Source organism: Chroicocephalus ridibundus, chromosome Z (assembly GCF_963924245.1).
Source record: "Chroicocephalus ridibundus chromosome Z, bChrRid1.1, whole genome shotgun sequence".
Classification (NCBI taxonomy): Eukaryota; Metazoa; Chordata; class Aves; order Charadriiformes; family Laridae; genus Chroicocephalus; species Chroicocephalus ridibundus.
In genome coordinates this window covers 23,008,628-23,026,112 of record NC_086316.1, presented here as the reverse complement: position 1 = coordinate 23,026,112, position 17,485 = coordinate 23,008,628, and the positions used below count along the sequence as shown (strand labels likewise).

At 43.7% G+C, this 17,485-nt stretch overlaps 1 protein-coding gene across 5 annotated transcripts in view; it reads right to left on the bottom strand.

Moving 5' to 3' along the window:
• MCC (MCC regulator of WNT signaling pathway) overlaps nucleotides 1–17,485 on the bottom strand; it is a 207,173-nt gene that overhangs the window by 3,929 nt on the left and 185,759 nt on the right. For all 5 annotated transcript variants that reach the window (XM_063321360.1, XM_063321361.1, XM_063321363.1 and 2 more), the window contains 3 exons: nucleotides 13,584–13,790; nucleotides 12,533–12,630; nucleotides 418–540 (listed from right to left, as the gene is read on the bottom strand). In XM_063321360.1, the coding sequence (XP_063177430.1) occupies nucleotides 418–540; nucleotides 12,533–12,630; nucleotides 13,584–13,790 (428 nt within the window). The remainder of the gene's footprint in view (nucleotides 1–417; nucleotides 541–12,532; nucleotides 12,631–13,583; nucleotides 13,791–17,485) is intronic.

Sequence of the window (17,485 nt, the reverse complement as noted above, 5' to 3'; positions counted from 1 at the left end):
ACCCAGCGCCAACAAAATCTACCGAGTGAGCAATAAAATTTAAATGATTATCAAAGCCAGTTTATTAATAAAGAGGCTGGAGCCAAAGAAAAAGGTGCAATTTTAAACAAAATAACAAGATTCATAAATCTGACTAAATGGAGATTTTTGTTTGTGTTAATAATAATGCATTTACTAGTAACTCATTTAGGATTAATGCATTATTTCCCCGACTCTGTTCTTAGCTGTGTAGTTTTCAGTGTCCTACATGGGAAGTTTATACCTCCCCCATCTCTAACTGCGACCTTAAAGAGTCAACTTGTGTGAATGCACGGATCCAGAAACTGCTCATGAAGGTAGGGGGAGGATTACAGTGCATTACCAGAACACGGCAAAAAAAAAACCAATGGTGCATCCATCTGCTGGCAGATCCTTTACCTGTTTGCCCTTTTGAGGTCATTAACAAATTCTGCAGACTGCTGATGCCTGATTTCACTGCTCTTCGTGAGTCTCTCCAAAGCACTCACTAACTCTTGCACTCTAGCTTTCAGTTTCTTCTCCCTGCATCAAGAGAAAAGGAGAGGGGAAACTATTTTGAAAACAGAAGTAATACTTCAGCTTGCAAGTGCATAAGTGGTTGTCCTGTGCTGGGTTGATTGACAGGCTGAAAATATTTTTCTTACTACTACTTGGATAATACCGGAGGTAGTTCTTACACTAAACTTTTCCACAGGTTGATTTTTTAACATTCAGTATTTTAGATAAAATAAGGGATCGGAGATGCATCAGACAAAAGAGAAAACAAACTTCTCTGGTGGATCATGGTCTTCTATGTATTCAATCACACTAAGGAATAATCACAAAGATACATAAAATTTAAGAATACTTGGCACATGTCACCTACTGTGTGTTGAATAAGATAGCAAAGAAAACTACCAAGAGAAATCAAACATCATGGTAATCATATAGGAATTTTAATTACAAATAGCATACTATTGCTATTAAAGGTGATTTGCTAAACAAATTTCTTTTTACTTAGAAATTACTATAGAATAATAGAATGTGTTGGGTTGGAAGGGACCTTTGAAGGTCATCTAGTCCAACGCCCCTGCAGTTAGCGCGGATATCTTCAACTCGATCAGGTTGCTCAGAGCCCTGTCCAGGCTGACCTTGAATGTCTCCAGGGATGGGGCCTCCACCACCTCTCTGGGCAACCTGTGCCAGTGTCTCACCACCCTCAGAGCAATTCCACTGATATCAGTTACTGCCTCAAATTTACCCAAGTAACTATTACAGTAGAGCCAAGTACAGCCGAAAGTAATTACTACCCGAGCCTGTATTACAGTAGATCGCTAGGTTTTTTAGGAGGCAGCAGGTTCAGTCCATGTGGCAGTGGGTAACAGAAAAAGTTAAGAACAAGAGAGGGGAGTAGAGACAGAAAAGGGCAAGAACAAGAAATACAGAAGAAGAGAGTGCACAGGCATTTTCTTCTATGAGGTACTCTTTTCCTTTCAAATAAGCCACAGCAGTGAGGGTTAAAATGCTTATATAGTTACCAATAGTTACTTACCAATTGTGAACCAAAAAGTAATTAGATGAAGTGTGCCACAATGGAACTGAGGTACCTTATAATATTGTTACGTTACAAATATCTCTATGAGGGAAGGTAAAAGCGAACAAGGCAGAAGTTCTGGGGAGGACTAAGCATGAGCTTTAAGGTGGCTTTAAAAACCATTTCCCAGAGCAGGTGAGCATGCAGCATGGGGCAGGTGCTTCCTCCGGGGAGCTGCAGAGCTGGTGGCTGCTATACAGACACGGGACGGTCCCACCTCTTGTGCAAGGGTGCTGATGTGCAGACCCCGGAACCTTTCTCTGTGGCCCATCCTCATAGCGTAGGCAGCACGGAGAGAAAAACATCAGATTTGAAAATAAAAAGTAAGGGTGCTAAGAATGGCATGGAGCTGGGCTAAACTGGGACAAAGTTATATTGGCAGTGTCAGAGCTGACACTTGGGAACTTTGCGCGCGTGGAGACATTTGTCTGTGCTTTGCTGCCTAGAATCGCCTTGTGGTGATTTGCCTTTCCCTCCCGTCCTTGCAGTGCTGCTGAGTGAGTGACCTGGGTTTCATCTCAATAACAAGGCTACTGCTGGCTCCCACATAAGCCCACTGAGCCCCGCGGGAATCAACACCCTAAAACTCGCGAAAGCTTCCCCACCTCTGCACAGACCACAGGGGATGCTCCTGGAAAGCCATCTCACCAGGCTGCAGTTCCGAGGGTGGCCTGGCAAGGGCAGCATTTTATAACCGGAGAGAAGGAGAGCACATGTGGCACGTCTGGCTGTGCCCGGCCTCTGCAACAGAAGGGCTTTCACAAAGTGAGCCGGGGAAATATTCCAAGTTAGGAGTTTATCCCAACACACTGCAGACGCTGGTTTACTGGCCAAATTAAAAAGGACATAAGAGGGGCCTTGTTGATGAAGAATCATCAGTATTCTTTATGCGTCCTTTCACTGAAGTAATATACTCTCAGTTTTCAAATTACGCAACCTTCTCCCCTAGTAGTTAAAAGCTCACTGCCACCCACCCCAAATATAAATTTTATTTTTTATATCCTATCTTAGCAGTCAGAAAGACTCAGCATAGTCTACAGTCAAAATCTGTGCTCTGCAAAGAAAACAGGAGCAAAAAAGACCCAGTTTTTACTTGCAATAGAAGATAAGTAAGAAAAGACCAGACCTGGCAGAGATCACTGTTACCTAACACGTGTGTGAGGCACTACTGGTATGACAGAACAGAGTAGGGTAAATCTGGTGCTTGTCTGCTCCAAAGGATGTCACACTCAGAGGCTCTGGGGAAGGCTCAGCACCATGCCCAGCAAGTGTTACCTAGCAGGAACATCAAGGCCAATGGAATAAACATTCACAGTATTTGGGGGTGTTGGTGGATGAGAAGCTCAACATGAGCCGGCAATGTGAGCTCACAGCCCAAAAAGCCAATTGCATCCTGGGCTGCATCAAAAGAAGTATGGCCAGCAGGTCGAGGGAGGTGCTCTCGTGAGACTCTGCTCCACTCTGCTCTCGTGAGACCCCACCTGGAGTACTGCGTCCAGCTCTGGAGTCCCCAACATAAGAACAACCCCAACACATGAAGGACATGGACGTGTTGGAACGAGTCCAGAGGAGGGCCATGAAGATGATGAGAGGGCTGGAGCACCTCTGCTATGAGGACAGGCTAAGAGAGTTGGGGTTGTCCAGCCTGGAGAAGAGAAGGCTCTGGGGAGACCTTATAGCAGTCTTCCAGTACCTGAAGGGGGCCTACAGGAAAGACTATCAGGGAGTGTGATAGGATAGGATGAGGGGCAATGGTTTCAAACTGAAAGAGGGGAAATTTAGATTAGATATGGGGAAGAAATTCTTTACTGTGAGGGTGGTGAGGCACTGGAACAGGCTGCCCAGGGAAGCTGTGGATGCCCCATCCCTGGAAGTGTTCAAGGCCAGGCTGGATGGGGCTTGGAGCAGCCTGGTCTAGTGGGAGGTGTCCCTGCCCAGGACAGCGGGGTTGGAACTAGATGATCTTTAAGGTCCCTTCCAACCCAAACCGTTCTATGATTCTATTTGGATGGGGAGAGATAACTGAAAATCTCATGAGGTTGATTTAACGTTACATGCAAGAAAGGTGTAGCTGTGAAAACACTGCACACGGTCCCATGGGAAAGAACCCCGTAGAACCACAGTTTACTTCAGCTGCAGTCCTTAACACACCTGCAGTAACAAAAGCTGTGTGGAAAAGAAATGGAGTGTAAGGACTTGGAGGAACTTGTCATGCATGGTAAAGTTTGGTTGCTACGGTGACTGTTAACCTGATAAAACTATTACATCACCTTTTGTCTGTTTTTGCACCCCCACCTTTCAACCAGTCATGTTCAGTCCGAACTCAGCTAAACATTGAGAGATATTTCTTTACATTTGACCTGTAACATCCTTGTCTTGCTGCTTGCCAAAGGTAGAGAGCCAACAGAGTGGTAAGCACCCTGGGCCTCCACAGGCTAGTTAAACAACTTTCAGATGCTAGTTCTGAAGCACCTAGCTAAATAGGTAACAGTGGGTAATCCCTCAAATCTATAGATGCTTCAAATTTACATTTATACCAGTAAAACACATGTATTTCCTGAGCTGACAAGATCCACACAGTTCTTTTGGCTTTTCCTGGTGTTTGAAGTCAGTGAAAACAGCACTAGTTAGTGCCTGCTCCCACCTTCATCTCAGGGAAAGCAATGCGCGGTTTGATTGCATGTGCTGAAATGTCCCAAAATCTTACAAAACCAACACATAGTGAGCTACTTTTACACTTACTGTTCCCAATTTAAAACATGCCCATCTAAACATCCTTGCTTCAAGAGACATTTCACAGAACAAGTTAACACCTGAGTGTTACTTCACAGAACAAGTAACACAGCAGCAACAGCAGAGGCACAGTAAATACCTTGTTTTAGTCTGGGAAATGGCGATGCGTATACACTTGGTTAATGACTATTACACACAAAAAACATGTTAAGGTTTACCCCAGAGTGCTGTACCTTCTATTTTAGTAGCAGATGAGAGACGTCAAGCCTGTACCTTACTAGCTGGCCAGCAAACGCTCTACCCCTTTGTAAAAATCCCATGCCTCATAATGCTAACTCTTCCCACTTCTCTCCATTTCTATCGCTAATTACCTCAGTTTGGACAGAAAGAATTGTCCTTATTTGTGTCTCTCCAAAACTGATTGCTCAGTTGGGCAGTGAACAGGGGTGATAATGAATCCTGAGGTGCTATTTGTATTCCTCTAATGCATTAAGGGTTAGCTGTCTTTATGGAATTTCTAGCACCACTTCACTTTCCTGATTGCTATTATAAATCAGCAGGATGTGAAGAATCAGCCGCTACAGGCTTAATAAGACAGAATATTTCAAAACAGTAGTCCTAGTCGTATGCAGCATTTTTTCCAGGATGAGAACATGTCACAGCTGCGAACCAGGGATGGAACTGCATGTGATGTGACCACCATATGGACATCCTCTCGATAGGGATCGCCGTATGGCTGTGGCACAGCCGCCTGCTGCCAGTCTTCCAGGGCCTGAAGAGCAAACTCACACAGACACTTCCACGCCAAACTCACACCGATACCGTGCCCTAGGGCTGTAATACAGACCAGTGTGGATCCTGAGAAACCATTTATGTGTGTATTTTGATGGGAAGAGGGAAGGAGAATCAAGTGTTTTCAGAAGAACACAATTTCTGTGAGCCCCCAAGCCACAAGTCAATCGGACCGCAGGAGCCAGCACAGCTTTTGCTCCCAACAGTTCCTCTTACAACTGGCTACTGCCGCTGGAGCTGGGGAAAAAAACCAGCCGCAGCACCTCATCCATGAGCACATATTCCCAGAAGAGGGAACAAGCTTATGATCTGAGCTCCCTTCCAACACAAGGGCTCCCTGCTGTGGGGCACTCGAGAAGTCAGCTGGGGAAGTCCCTGACTGCTGCCTTTCCAAGGAAAAGCTCAGAGTTAGTGTATTTGGAGGCCTACAGCCTGCCCCAACATCTGCTAAAGGCACTATTTTCAGTGAAATGCCTGATGCGCTGGTAACAAAGACTTTTGTTTTGTATTTTCACAATCAAAACACTCAGTGGGCAGCTGCTAAGTGGTTTTCAAGGGCTTTTTGTCTCAGACTTACAGGATGGTTTGAACAGAAAGGTAAGCTGGTAAGGGCCTAATGTATTCTCTGGTTTCAGGGCTACTGATGCCGAGAGAGAGCAGGGAATTCTGCCAGAGCCGTAAAGGAAACTACATAACATCGGGCATATTTCTGCAGTTTCTGTCAATTTGGCCTCCACACAATGACACCATGTTTGGCCCAGAATAATGTAAGCAAGGTCTTGCACACCTTATATTTTCCCTCCTGTCTGGGCTGTTCCAGACATGTTCAAGTTTCATGTGCCAGGAGTCTTCCCAGGCGGGTTTTCCCGCCCTTGCTCATTTCACCGAGAATTCCCCAGTGCTGCAAACAGGAGGCTGCTCTTCCCTGGCATGCCGAAAGTTGATTTTTCTGCCCCTGGCTTGGAGTGTACCCAGCTAACACCCCATCTTGTGAAAACACAAGCTATCGCCCCTCTGCCCTGGGGTCAGGAGCACCCACAGCTCTTGCCAAATCTGGAGCAAAAGAGGCGTAACGAGCTCTCCCCAAAACAGAGGGTAAGAAGGTTTCCCACAGGTGGGCAGAGGAGCCAGGGGCCTTTGGGACCTGATTATCCTACGCCTCGCCATCCCTAGGAACATCCTTTTACCCACCACTGCCTAAACCAACCAGACTCCTTCATATTCTGGCTCCCCGGTCGGGGCAGCACCATTAACTTCAGCTCAGCATCTGCCCCTCAGCGCTGCACACACAAAGCCCTGCGGCAGCAGCCAGGCAGCCAGCCCAGGGGGGCAGAGGCACGAGGTTTCCTGGCTGTAGGTGGCCATGCAGGCTGGCCAGCCCCACGGCATGTGGGGTTCGGGAAGGGGAGGGAGGAGAAGCCTCTCCTGCACGGCCCCTAGCTTTCTGCATGATCCCCAGCTTTCTGCATGGTCCCTGCTTTGAAGGGGAGGCACACACCTTCCATCTCACACTTGGCTCCTAGTTCCTTTCCTAATATCCTCCTGTTATTTTAAGCCTGGCATGTTCCTGCACTCCCCTCTCTGCCTTTCCCAGTTCCAGCTGAACAGGGTGACACAGGATTGTTTTTCCTAGGCATTTCACTCCTCTCCTCTCAGGAGATAACAGCTGGACATTTAAAAGGAATGCAGATAAATTCTCTTTTCATCAGCAGTTTAAAGTAACATCTTACATCAGACTGGCACGCAGAATCCCCAAGCCAATTCGAATGCATGCGTGCCTCACTGGCCTGGGCTGGCCTGACGAGGAGAACAACTAATATATAATAGAGATTTTTTTTAAGAGGCAACAAAACAGGACACAAATGCCAAAGGAGTCTTAAAATCACCCTCTTCAATGCAATGTCTTCCCATCTCACCTCCTCAGATATCAGCGGGCTTGAGAACACCCGTGCTGCAGGCCACCCATGCAAAGGCAGCCTTTTCTCATGACGAAGAAGAGTGCTTTAAAAAACGCTTTGGTGGTGGTGTAAAATACTGTACTGCTTTGTTGCTGATTGCCAGATGCTTAGAGCAGATCTGAAAAAAAACGGATGGTACCAGAGGCGGGTGCTGCACCGCCGGCAGTGGGGAGACAGGATCAGGTGTGGTCCTGGAAACAACGGAGCAGCGGCACGAAGGCAGAAGAGGGCTGGAGGGAGGCAGCAGTCAAACCTCCCACCCGGCTTCGTCAGCCCAGCCGGGAAGCTCTCCAGACCTGGAGCTATTTTGGAGCTCCCTGTGAGGATTATATCCGAGCCCACCAGCAGCTCAGCAGCTTCAGATAACCACGCAGTGGTAAGGAGGACTATTTATTCCACGTCAAAAATAGAGAAAAAGAAAAATTATGGTTGTCTGTGATGCACATATTAAAAAATAGCTACCCAAAGGCGCTTCTGAGGAATCTGTCCCTTGTATCACCATGAGTCATTTCTCTTCTTGCGAGAAGGTTTCTCTCAGTGGGGCTCTCCAGGGGGATTTCCAGGGAAAGGCCATGCCTCCTGAACCCCTCCGGCAGCCAAGGGAAACCACAGCAGGCGGCTGCACAGTCATAAAAAAAGACAGACATCCCTGAAATTCGCGGTGACTGCAATCCATGCCAGTCTCTGGCTTTCAAATGTCTGAGTTGCAGATCTCCCCATTTAATGGACGTGATAATGACAGAACAGAAATAGACAAAAGCAGACAAAAAGCAGCCAACGATGCACAATGGAAAAACTCATCAGGAGCTCCTGAATACCAACCCCTGCCTCTGACTGCCCCCTCCCCCCTTTTATCCACTGTGTGTTTATCCTGTACTTTGGCCAAACAGAAAGAGGGTTTTACTGATTCAATTCTTAAGAGCATTTTAATTCTGAATCATTACAATATGATGTGTTTTTGGCGCTTCTCTTTTCATTTCCAAGACTTAGCCTGTGCATCAGAGATGCTTCTACCTACTCCTGGATCCTGCCATCATGAAAATAAGGGTGGCCCTTGAAAACACATCAAGCTGAGATGTTGTCACACAAAGTTTGTGGAAGTTTAAAATAAAGGAAGGTGGCTTTATTTCTCTCTGGCTGACACTGTGTCAGGAAATAGTCACTGCCATGCCTTGGCACAGCTTTCTGTTGAACTGGTCTCTGTCTCAAGAAGTTTGGCGTAACACAAGGTTGTGGTCTTTGGACAGGCATAAGGACCTAAGACTGCAATGAACAAAAAACTGTGTCTCAATAGACACACGGAAGCTATTGCAACAGGACGAATTTTCTATGTCCTACTAGAAATACCTGCAGTTCCCACTTCCAGAGAGGCAGGACCATAGCTCTGTGCAGAATGTACGTTTTGTTAAAAGAAAAAGAACTGCTTGCCAGTCCTACTGATTACCGCCCTTTTCCCTCTCCGTGGTGACTTCACAATTAGTAACATCACTTACCAGGTTATCTCTCATTTCAAAAGTCATCAGATATGGTAAATATCTTCTTTGTTGTGTTGCCAAATGGAAAGTCACCCTTTTGTGAGGGAGATCCTGAAACACATCTAGACTGACACAAGTCACGTAACCCTGCACAGCCATCAGAGATCATAATTTTGTGCCAACTGATGACCCAGCTGAGGTCTGAACAGTCAGTTGAGTTACAGTGTTTTGTCTGCCATGGCCCTTTATCTATTATTGTGAGATCCTTCTTGCCCAAATATTTTGATGCTTATAAAGGATTCTCTAAATACAAACACAAAATACAACCCTATGCAGACAGGAAAGCTATCAGTGACTGGAAATACAAGGAGAGACTGCAGGAGGACCTCAACAATCACAGCATTTCTAATAGGGCCTGGGGAGATGGAGAAGTTTTGGTCTTGCCAGCTTGCCTTTTTTTTCACAGAATGAAACAACTTAGAAGACAAAAAAATAGATTAACTGTATCACCATTATTGTCACCCTGTTAAAGCAAGAGCATTTCCTATCTGGAGTTCTTCTTACTGCCTCTTTCCTGCCACCTCTAATGCATTCATAACCTGGTGTGTGCCTACTAAGTTATAAACTCACACAAGTCAGCTACAGGGCTCCCTTCCCCTACCACAGCAGAGCAGAACACACCAGCAAGGAAGATGTCATTTTAAGGTCTCCCTCAGAGACTGCGTAACGTGCCTGATTTTGGGGAATTCAATCAGATCTCTCATAAAACCGGTCTCTGGCACAATCGTGAAGGTGTCAGTGCCAGGCCATGAGGCTGCTGGGAATACATATTTGCCCTCCCAAGAATAAAACATTTCCTGCCAACAAGCTCATTTATGGATGTGTCAAACTCAAGAAAAAACTGAAGAGGCCTCACGTCCATTGAAACATTCCATCATTACACCAAGAAAGGAGAAAGGGGAAAACAACACTGCTAAAGACTCTGGCAGAAAATATTTATGCTTGGCTGGAACAGGACGTGTCTCTAAATTTAGTGGCCTTAGCTTGCAATACCAGAAATTCAGCAACCTAGATGTAACTTTTACAACATGGAACTTGCAGATAATTTGCATTTCTACTAGTTAGCATAGTGGTCATGGAAAAGAAAAGCGATTTCTTTGGAGAGCCCATAAGATGTGTTTTAATGCTGAACACTGCTACGGGAAACCCTGAGTCCTACTAAAATAAATACATTATGAAACCATAAATGAAGAATTGCTCCTGCCTTGAACTTCTGCTGATGGGCACTACCAATGACAACTCCGGGAGCTTCAAAACACGCTTCTAGATTCCAGATTTATGAGAAAATCCACATCTGCAGAGAGAAGACAGGCTACCTCTGTGGATGAGACTGTTCTGCTGCTAAGCCATTTGCAGACTGTGAACAAATAAATGCTTCCAAACCACACCAAAATCCAAACCGTAACCGCGTCCCGCTGTTTTGAGTTTCACTATTTCAATTAACTGAGAAGAACCTGACAGTTCTGCAGCGACAGAAGGACAGAATGGGAAAGCAGCAGAGGAGGGAGCTGCCAGGGCTTTCGACTCTGTGAAGACAGGATGGGGAGGGGGCAGCACACAGGGCTGCTGATTGATATCACATTCTCTGACAAACAGAAAGGCTCGAAAGAAAACAGAGTTTTTGCCCCTGTCTTTGCAGCTGCTGTCCCCTGCACTAGCATCTACTGCCTGGAGTCACAACAGATAGGTCCAATTGCTGGACGTGTGCGCTAATTGCAACCAGCACTTAAATACTCCTGAACATTGGCATTTAAATGTTGCCTCTAGACCACAGATTCAGCGTGCCATATTCACTTGTTTCACAATTCCCTCCTGCCGCCCCAGCAAACATAATTACCAGGCAAAATATTTTTTAATTCTGGTCCTACTTCTTTGGTGGGTGAGAAGGGTGCTAGGGGCAGCCACCAGGGTCTCTCCTGGTTCACACACAGTGCCAGCACTTGTTTTCCCATACAAGCGGGAAGAGCAATGAGGGATTGGCCCATGCTAAGTGCAAAGAGTTAAATCCACTTGGTCCCTAAAGGTATCACAGTCACTTCAGACCATTCTGCGTTGTTGCAGCACTTGCAGAGAGGAAAACGCACTTTGATTATTTTTAAAACTCTTTTGTGGATCCATGACAGTGTAAATTTCACTGTCGTATCTGAGGCTCTGTTTATCCAGGATGGCAGTTAGGAACCACTTGTACTTTTTAGCATAGCTGCGGCTAAACAAGTTGCAGTAAGCTTTCTCCATGTGCTAGGCAGACCTTCTACCGACTTTCAGAGAGAAGACTTCAGGATAAGGAGACTAAGCATTCAGCATGATTTGGCTGGCACACTGACTAGGGAGAAAAATACCCTGTCCACACAGCTCGCAGGAACTGTGCTTGAGCCCTACTGGCAGTAGCAATCACATTTAGTACAGTCGTATTTCCATTACACAGAGAGTCTTCACTCCAAAATTTATGTGCAGTTTAATCCGATTATTTTTCTTTCCCATTTCTGCCTGACAAACTGTACTTGCTAGGCCCCTGGCTGGAAATCCATGCTAATCAACTTAAGGACTAGTAGATAAAGCAAAGTTTTTTTCTCTGTGTTGCCAGCAAACCACATTTCATGACTATACTCAAGCCTCTGCTAACTAGGGTCACCGGCATCTTCTTGAAATCCAGGAGCAAATAACAAGAACAGGAAAAAGCTGCAGCTTGAGTGAAGACAGAAAATGCCAGTGGAGCGGCTCACACCGGGACTGGAATGTGGGGGGTATGGGGGAGGCCAATGGCTCTATGCAATGTTTATGCAAATGACTTTGTTGATGGGTTTTACCCGCCCCCACACAAATGACAGTTTTGATTATTTTAACCACAGAATTTTGTTTCCTGCATCAAGCAAACTAAATACTCAGCAACTGCCAGACTATTAAGCAAATGGTATGAGATGTATTGATTCTGCAGTGGTAACGATCTTACATTTTTACATAATGCCTCTCAGGCTTAAGTGTCCCCAGGCGCTCTACAACTTGCACCTATGAAAAAAGCACTTCAGGAACCAAACACCACAGCTGCCCGGGAAGACGTTCCACCATTAATGAGGGTGGCAAACACCAAAAAAGCAAATTACACTCTTCCCAGCCAAAATTCTTAGTAGCGTTTTGGACAGGTTCTAAGTACAATAACCACATTAGATATTAGGCAGCCATGTCTTAGAAAAGCCGGAACAAGTACTGAAACAACTATCAAAACAATGAGTATCTTTGTCGTGAATTTTACCACATAGGTGGTGCGGCAAAAACTGCTGCACAAACAAATACCTAGTTAATGTATAACTGTACTGAAAGCTTTGGCTTAAAACCTGGCTGTTGATAAAAGCAGTTTGTCAAGACATCAATTTTCTCTCTCGTTGGAAAACTTAATGCTTCACACAACAATGCCATTCGTAATTGAACTGTGGCTCTACTTACATACTCAGGAGACAAATGCAGCGTCTGAGTCATCAAAATCACTGCAATTCCCACTCCTGTAACTCCTACCCAAGTTCTAATCTGTGAGAAACCTTCTTACCCAAAGATCACACTTCACATCCTGTCTCCACTAAAGGTTTTCTGCATGCCCTCAAGCAAGTCATGTCACTCTTTTGTGCCTCATATTCTTGCCTGAAAATGGACATTCCTGACATTATGAGGGTTTCTTAGGGATACAATTAATCTGAATTTTAAAGAACCTCAAGGAGAAAGAAGCTGAGTACCATGTGAGGACCTTCATCAGCTGGAGAACAACAGCAAAAGAGAGAGGAAGTTTAGAAAAACTTTGATCCTTTTCTGTCCCACAGGAAAAGCCTGTGATCGCTCTCAAAATCACTTGAGAGTAAGAGCAAAGGCTCAGAACGAAACCTCGCCCTGGACCAACAGAAGTCACCACATCTCTGGTGAAGGAAGCTGCTTACCGCCGGAGTGCATTTGTCAGTTCAGCAGTCAGTTCAGTCTCGTTGTACGGTCTCAGCTCAGCTAGTGTTAACGGTGTTGCGGTGCCATCACTGCATTCCTGAGAAATGAGGAAAGGCCATCTAATTTGAAGTTGCCATTTTAGTGGGAAAACTCTGAAAACCTCTTAGTTTGCAGTTACTTTTAAAATGGAGGTGAAATAAACATCACGATGTCACAACAATGTGACAGTGTATCAACATACTAATACTTCACAAATCCTTCTAGATGCTTCCTAAACCACCACAGCTCACACATTTACAGAATTCTGCTATAGTGTGCTTAACTGCTGGTGCCTTATATTACTTTTGACACCACATTTGAAACAAAGAGGCACTGCATCAAACAACTCAGATGATGCTTTGCTAGAAACAAGAAAAGAAACATGCATTTATATACTGGCTGCAGGTTTTGTTTTTAAACAAATTTTATTACTGAGGTTTTCAAGGGATATAGCACTAAACCAGCAGGCTTGAAGTTCTTCTAGGTATCACTATTTCTTCATGTAAATTATTAATGTAAATGCAGAAATCTGTTTATTTTGCATTACACTAAAGGGGGAATAATCTTCATCCTCAAATTATTCCAAACTGTCTGACTTGGAAAAAGAGACTGTCGTTATAACTGCTTCATAGAAATGAGCTCTGTTTTTTCATATTTTGTGTTTGGAGTAGGGGGAGGATGGTGTTTGGCTTGTATTCTCTTCCACTGTTTCCAGTGAGTGGCAACAGGCAAGACACAACATGCCCAACCACACAGTAGCTTGTATGTTTGGCAAGAATAGCTTTGTTGTGCTCCTCCCCAAAACGACAACCTTATTTTAGCCCAGGTTTAACAGCAATTCTGCAAAGTCCTCATAAGTCACAGCACGGAAAGAACCACCTAACAACTGGAGAAGAGAGAAAAGACATACATATAGACAGAAGAGGAGAATGACTAACATGATAAAGACTGCTATTGGGAGGTATGATAAACCGTATTTACACCAATTTTGGAAACATTTCGACTCCTGACCTTGCCCAATTTGTCTTTGCTTCCGCTGCTGGTTGAGCTGAGAGACCTCATTCTCTGCTCCTTTTGCTCTTCCACTTCAGACTTCAAGTGCTCAATGTGGACAAGGTAGGCCTGCTCCTGGGCCTCTCGAGTGCTCAGTTTCAATTCCAATGCCTTCTTCTCCTTCTCTAGCAGGTAAAGCTGTGCCTTGAGCTCTGCCATCTCCTCCTGTTGAAGAAACATTATCAGCATGCTGCTTCATGGGACTACATACCTAAAGGAAGATGAGTTTAAAACAAGGTCTTCATCCAGTCCTCTTACTTGAGTGTTCTTTCCATGGAGAACACTTACCGGCATCCAGAAGGGTTTTTATAATCACATAGTGTATTTGTCAAAAGACTGGTGTATTTTGAGAGTGAGTACGACAAGCTGTGCCATCCCTTAATCAGCCTCAGAAATAAGCTCAGAGGCAACAGAGCAGCTATTGTGGTGCTGAAACCAGAGTATCAGGGATCTGAGGAGGCTGCCACAGTTGCTGAAATTTCTTTGGTTCTACCTTGCCCTTCAGAGACCATTGCCAGGAGTGTCTGACTTTCTTGTCAAACAGCTCCCTAAATGCCAGATTCCAGTTTCTTACTAATACATAAGAATTAAGAGTTGGGTTATCATCTCATTACAGTGGAATAGGTCTGAGGGACTAGGACAGCAAACACGGATCACATATTCCTGCCTCATAGTACCAGCCTCTGTGGTAGAATAAGTCAGTCAAAAAGGGCAACTGGATATGGCACTATCGGATGTCCATTTTTAATGTCCCTCTTCTAGGTGGCCAGAATCCCAACTATACACAACTGGAGGTTGACACAATTGCTCTTGCTAATATTCTTCCATAAATATAATCCACAGAAGATGGACACTGCTACTTCATAGAAAGACGCTCAATTCTGAGAGCTTATTCTTGTACGTAATTCTTCTGCCACTCTGATATTTATGACAGGGCTGTCAACTGTTGTAACACAACCGCTATTTGGGGACAGACCTCTGCTTTAACATCTGCTCTGACAGTGGCTGGGCACAAGTGTAAGAACAAGGTATGAGCGCAGTGACCCTTTCAGCACTCCCAGCCTCCCAAAAAAAGCAGCTGATGGCTATCCTGAACCAGAAGGTTCTTTGTGTTTAACAACCCTTCGGAAAAGTTTCTTCTGTGAAATGTCTCATTATTTTCTGAACCCAGGAAAACCCAGCACCTACAGAACATTTAAAGAGATAGTCCTAGAAACACATAACATTATGTGTTAAAAAATCACCACCAAACAAACAAAAGATCACCAAAACAACAAAAAAAATCCAACCCAGAATCATGTCCCCACTGTTGAGCTTGCTGTGCCCTACGTCACCTCATGGGTGAATGCAGCCATTTTCTGTATTATAGTTCAGATTTAGACTTGTTCACTGCGTAAACATCTCTGAAAGACAGAAGTTTCTTGTTGTGTGGCCTGCCTAGGAGAAAATCACTATTTTAAAATATTTTTTTAAACAAAAGAACATATTCTAGTCACAAAAATATCAGAGGTATCTTACCTTATCTTCAAAAATAATGCTCTTTGTATTATACCCATTATTATCTAAGATTATACAAACACGGATCTTGAATCATATTTAGACTTTTTCTATAGAAAAGAATCTACATTCCTACCAAAAATCTGCTGTCAGGATTAAGATTAAGCAGTGCGCACAGGTGTAGCACGATTACAAACAGCATATAGTAGTTACAGGTAATCATTGGCTTATTCAGAATCACCAACCATGCAAAAATAAAATCCATATCCTAAAAACCCTCAGGCTTGGAAATGTTTGTATGAGCTTTAACACCATTCATTTATTCATCTACTTGTTTGTGAACTGAAGGTCAGGGGTACAATCAGTTTCATTCAATGTGGTTTACAGAAATTTAGTTGTTAGGCAAACTTACCGTTAATTTCCTTTGTCAACAGTAAAAATGTAAATACTACTGATAAATAATGATGGGGAAATTTAGTTATAGGAGTTGAACTGGACTGTCTGGTATACTTAAGTGTATGCATTTAACTTCTTAAGCCTCCATTTCTGAAGCCATTAATCTACTTAGCCTGCCTAGTGAAGGCTGAGAAGTAATTTGAGCAGAGTATTTTGGCACTTATGTGAATAGGAGATACTCTTGACAGAGGGCTATCTGTGTGGGAGGGTCATGACAAAATCTTCCCAGGCTGGAAGCTGAAGCTAGGCAACTTCTAGAAATAAGGGACACATATTTCGTAAAAGAAAAAGGTGAATTTAACCACTGCAGCAATGAATCTGTGGAACTGATTTTCCTCACCACTTAGAAGTTTTACCTTAAAGACTGGATGTTTGTACCACATACCCTAGTATGTGCTATATATCCTAGGTCAAAATAAATTTGAGGATCAAGGGTTAACTCCTTTGTTTATGAAGACAGTAAACTTATATCACCATATATGAATCCACAAGTTTGCATCCTGTCCCAGAAGACATATCATGGACTCCAAAAGCACCCCATATACGTTAGTTTTCTCATGTGAAGAAAATGTGACTTTGAAGCAGAAAGCAAAGACAAAGCAGGGGAAAAGTGGAAGAACTGTCAGCCAGTGCCTTACAGAGGCTCCTAGGGAAGGAGCAGGAAGAAATGGAAAGGCTGAAGTTAAAAACTAAAACTACAGTTGAGGATTCTGGTATGGACACATACAATCTGTGAGGCAGAGTGGTAACAGTAATGTTTCATGTGGGAAAATTTAAGCAGCTCAGGTTTACTTAGAGAGTTAATTAGCCTTTACATATGCAGTAATTTTTTCCATGAAAATATGTTTTCTAAAGATAGCATCTAACTTTAATTTCAATACCAACATCACCTTTGTATATTTACTATCCCCTTTTTTCCTAATTACAGGATGCTGATGAAATATTTTGCAATTTAACATATCTGCTTCTTCAGAGTGTGGGCGTAAAGCACAAGTGGCGTTTACAAAATGAAACCCTGAAGGAGGAGATAGCACGTGGTCACTCTTACAGTTGATTGCAGAAGACGTACGCAACCCATGCAAATTCACAAGCTTCAATCACCAAATCTAGCAGTCATTTCAGGACTAATTAATTGAATATTGAGGAATATTTTGTACTTGCAGTCATATTGTAATTCTGAATTTGAGGGAAAACTAAAAAGACAATTAAAAACTCCTGACCCAATATAATCAGAAACACCACGACATCCTCAAAATGAAAATTCGTGTTGGATGCGGTCATGTCAGAAGAATAAAACATCAAGGACTCTGAAGTGGCAAGAAGTTCTAAAAGTCAGGAAAAGGGAATCCAGGAGGATCACAGTACACAAGGTGGAACACACCAGCCTTCAGAAGTAAAACAAATATCAGAGCGTATAAATGCCATGGTCTAGTTAACTGTATTTTACTATATACATCTATAAGAGCGTGAAATGCTGCAACAAAGGTGGACAACCAGATTCTTAACATTTTCCACAAAGAGACTGTAGTCTCAAAGCACATTATAAGCAATATTATCACCACCTGTACACAGAAGAGGAAAAATTATCAGTGTAGAAAGCTGAGACTTCTTATCTAGATTAAGTCCTTTGAAATGCAGAAAGGCTGTAAACCAAGAATTATTTACACCCATCAGAATTAATCTCCTTGCTAAGTGGGGCATGAAAACAACTGACCTCAAAGCAAGACCATTGAATGATGACAAACTGCAGACAAGAATATATTTGGAAACATGGTTAACTGTTGCTTGAAGCAAAGAATTGGATTTTACAGAAGTACTGGCAGACCACTATGCCTTACATGCTGGATCACTAAAAAAATAAACAGGGCAAGAAAGAAACCATCCCCAAACCACCTTTTTATGGGTCA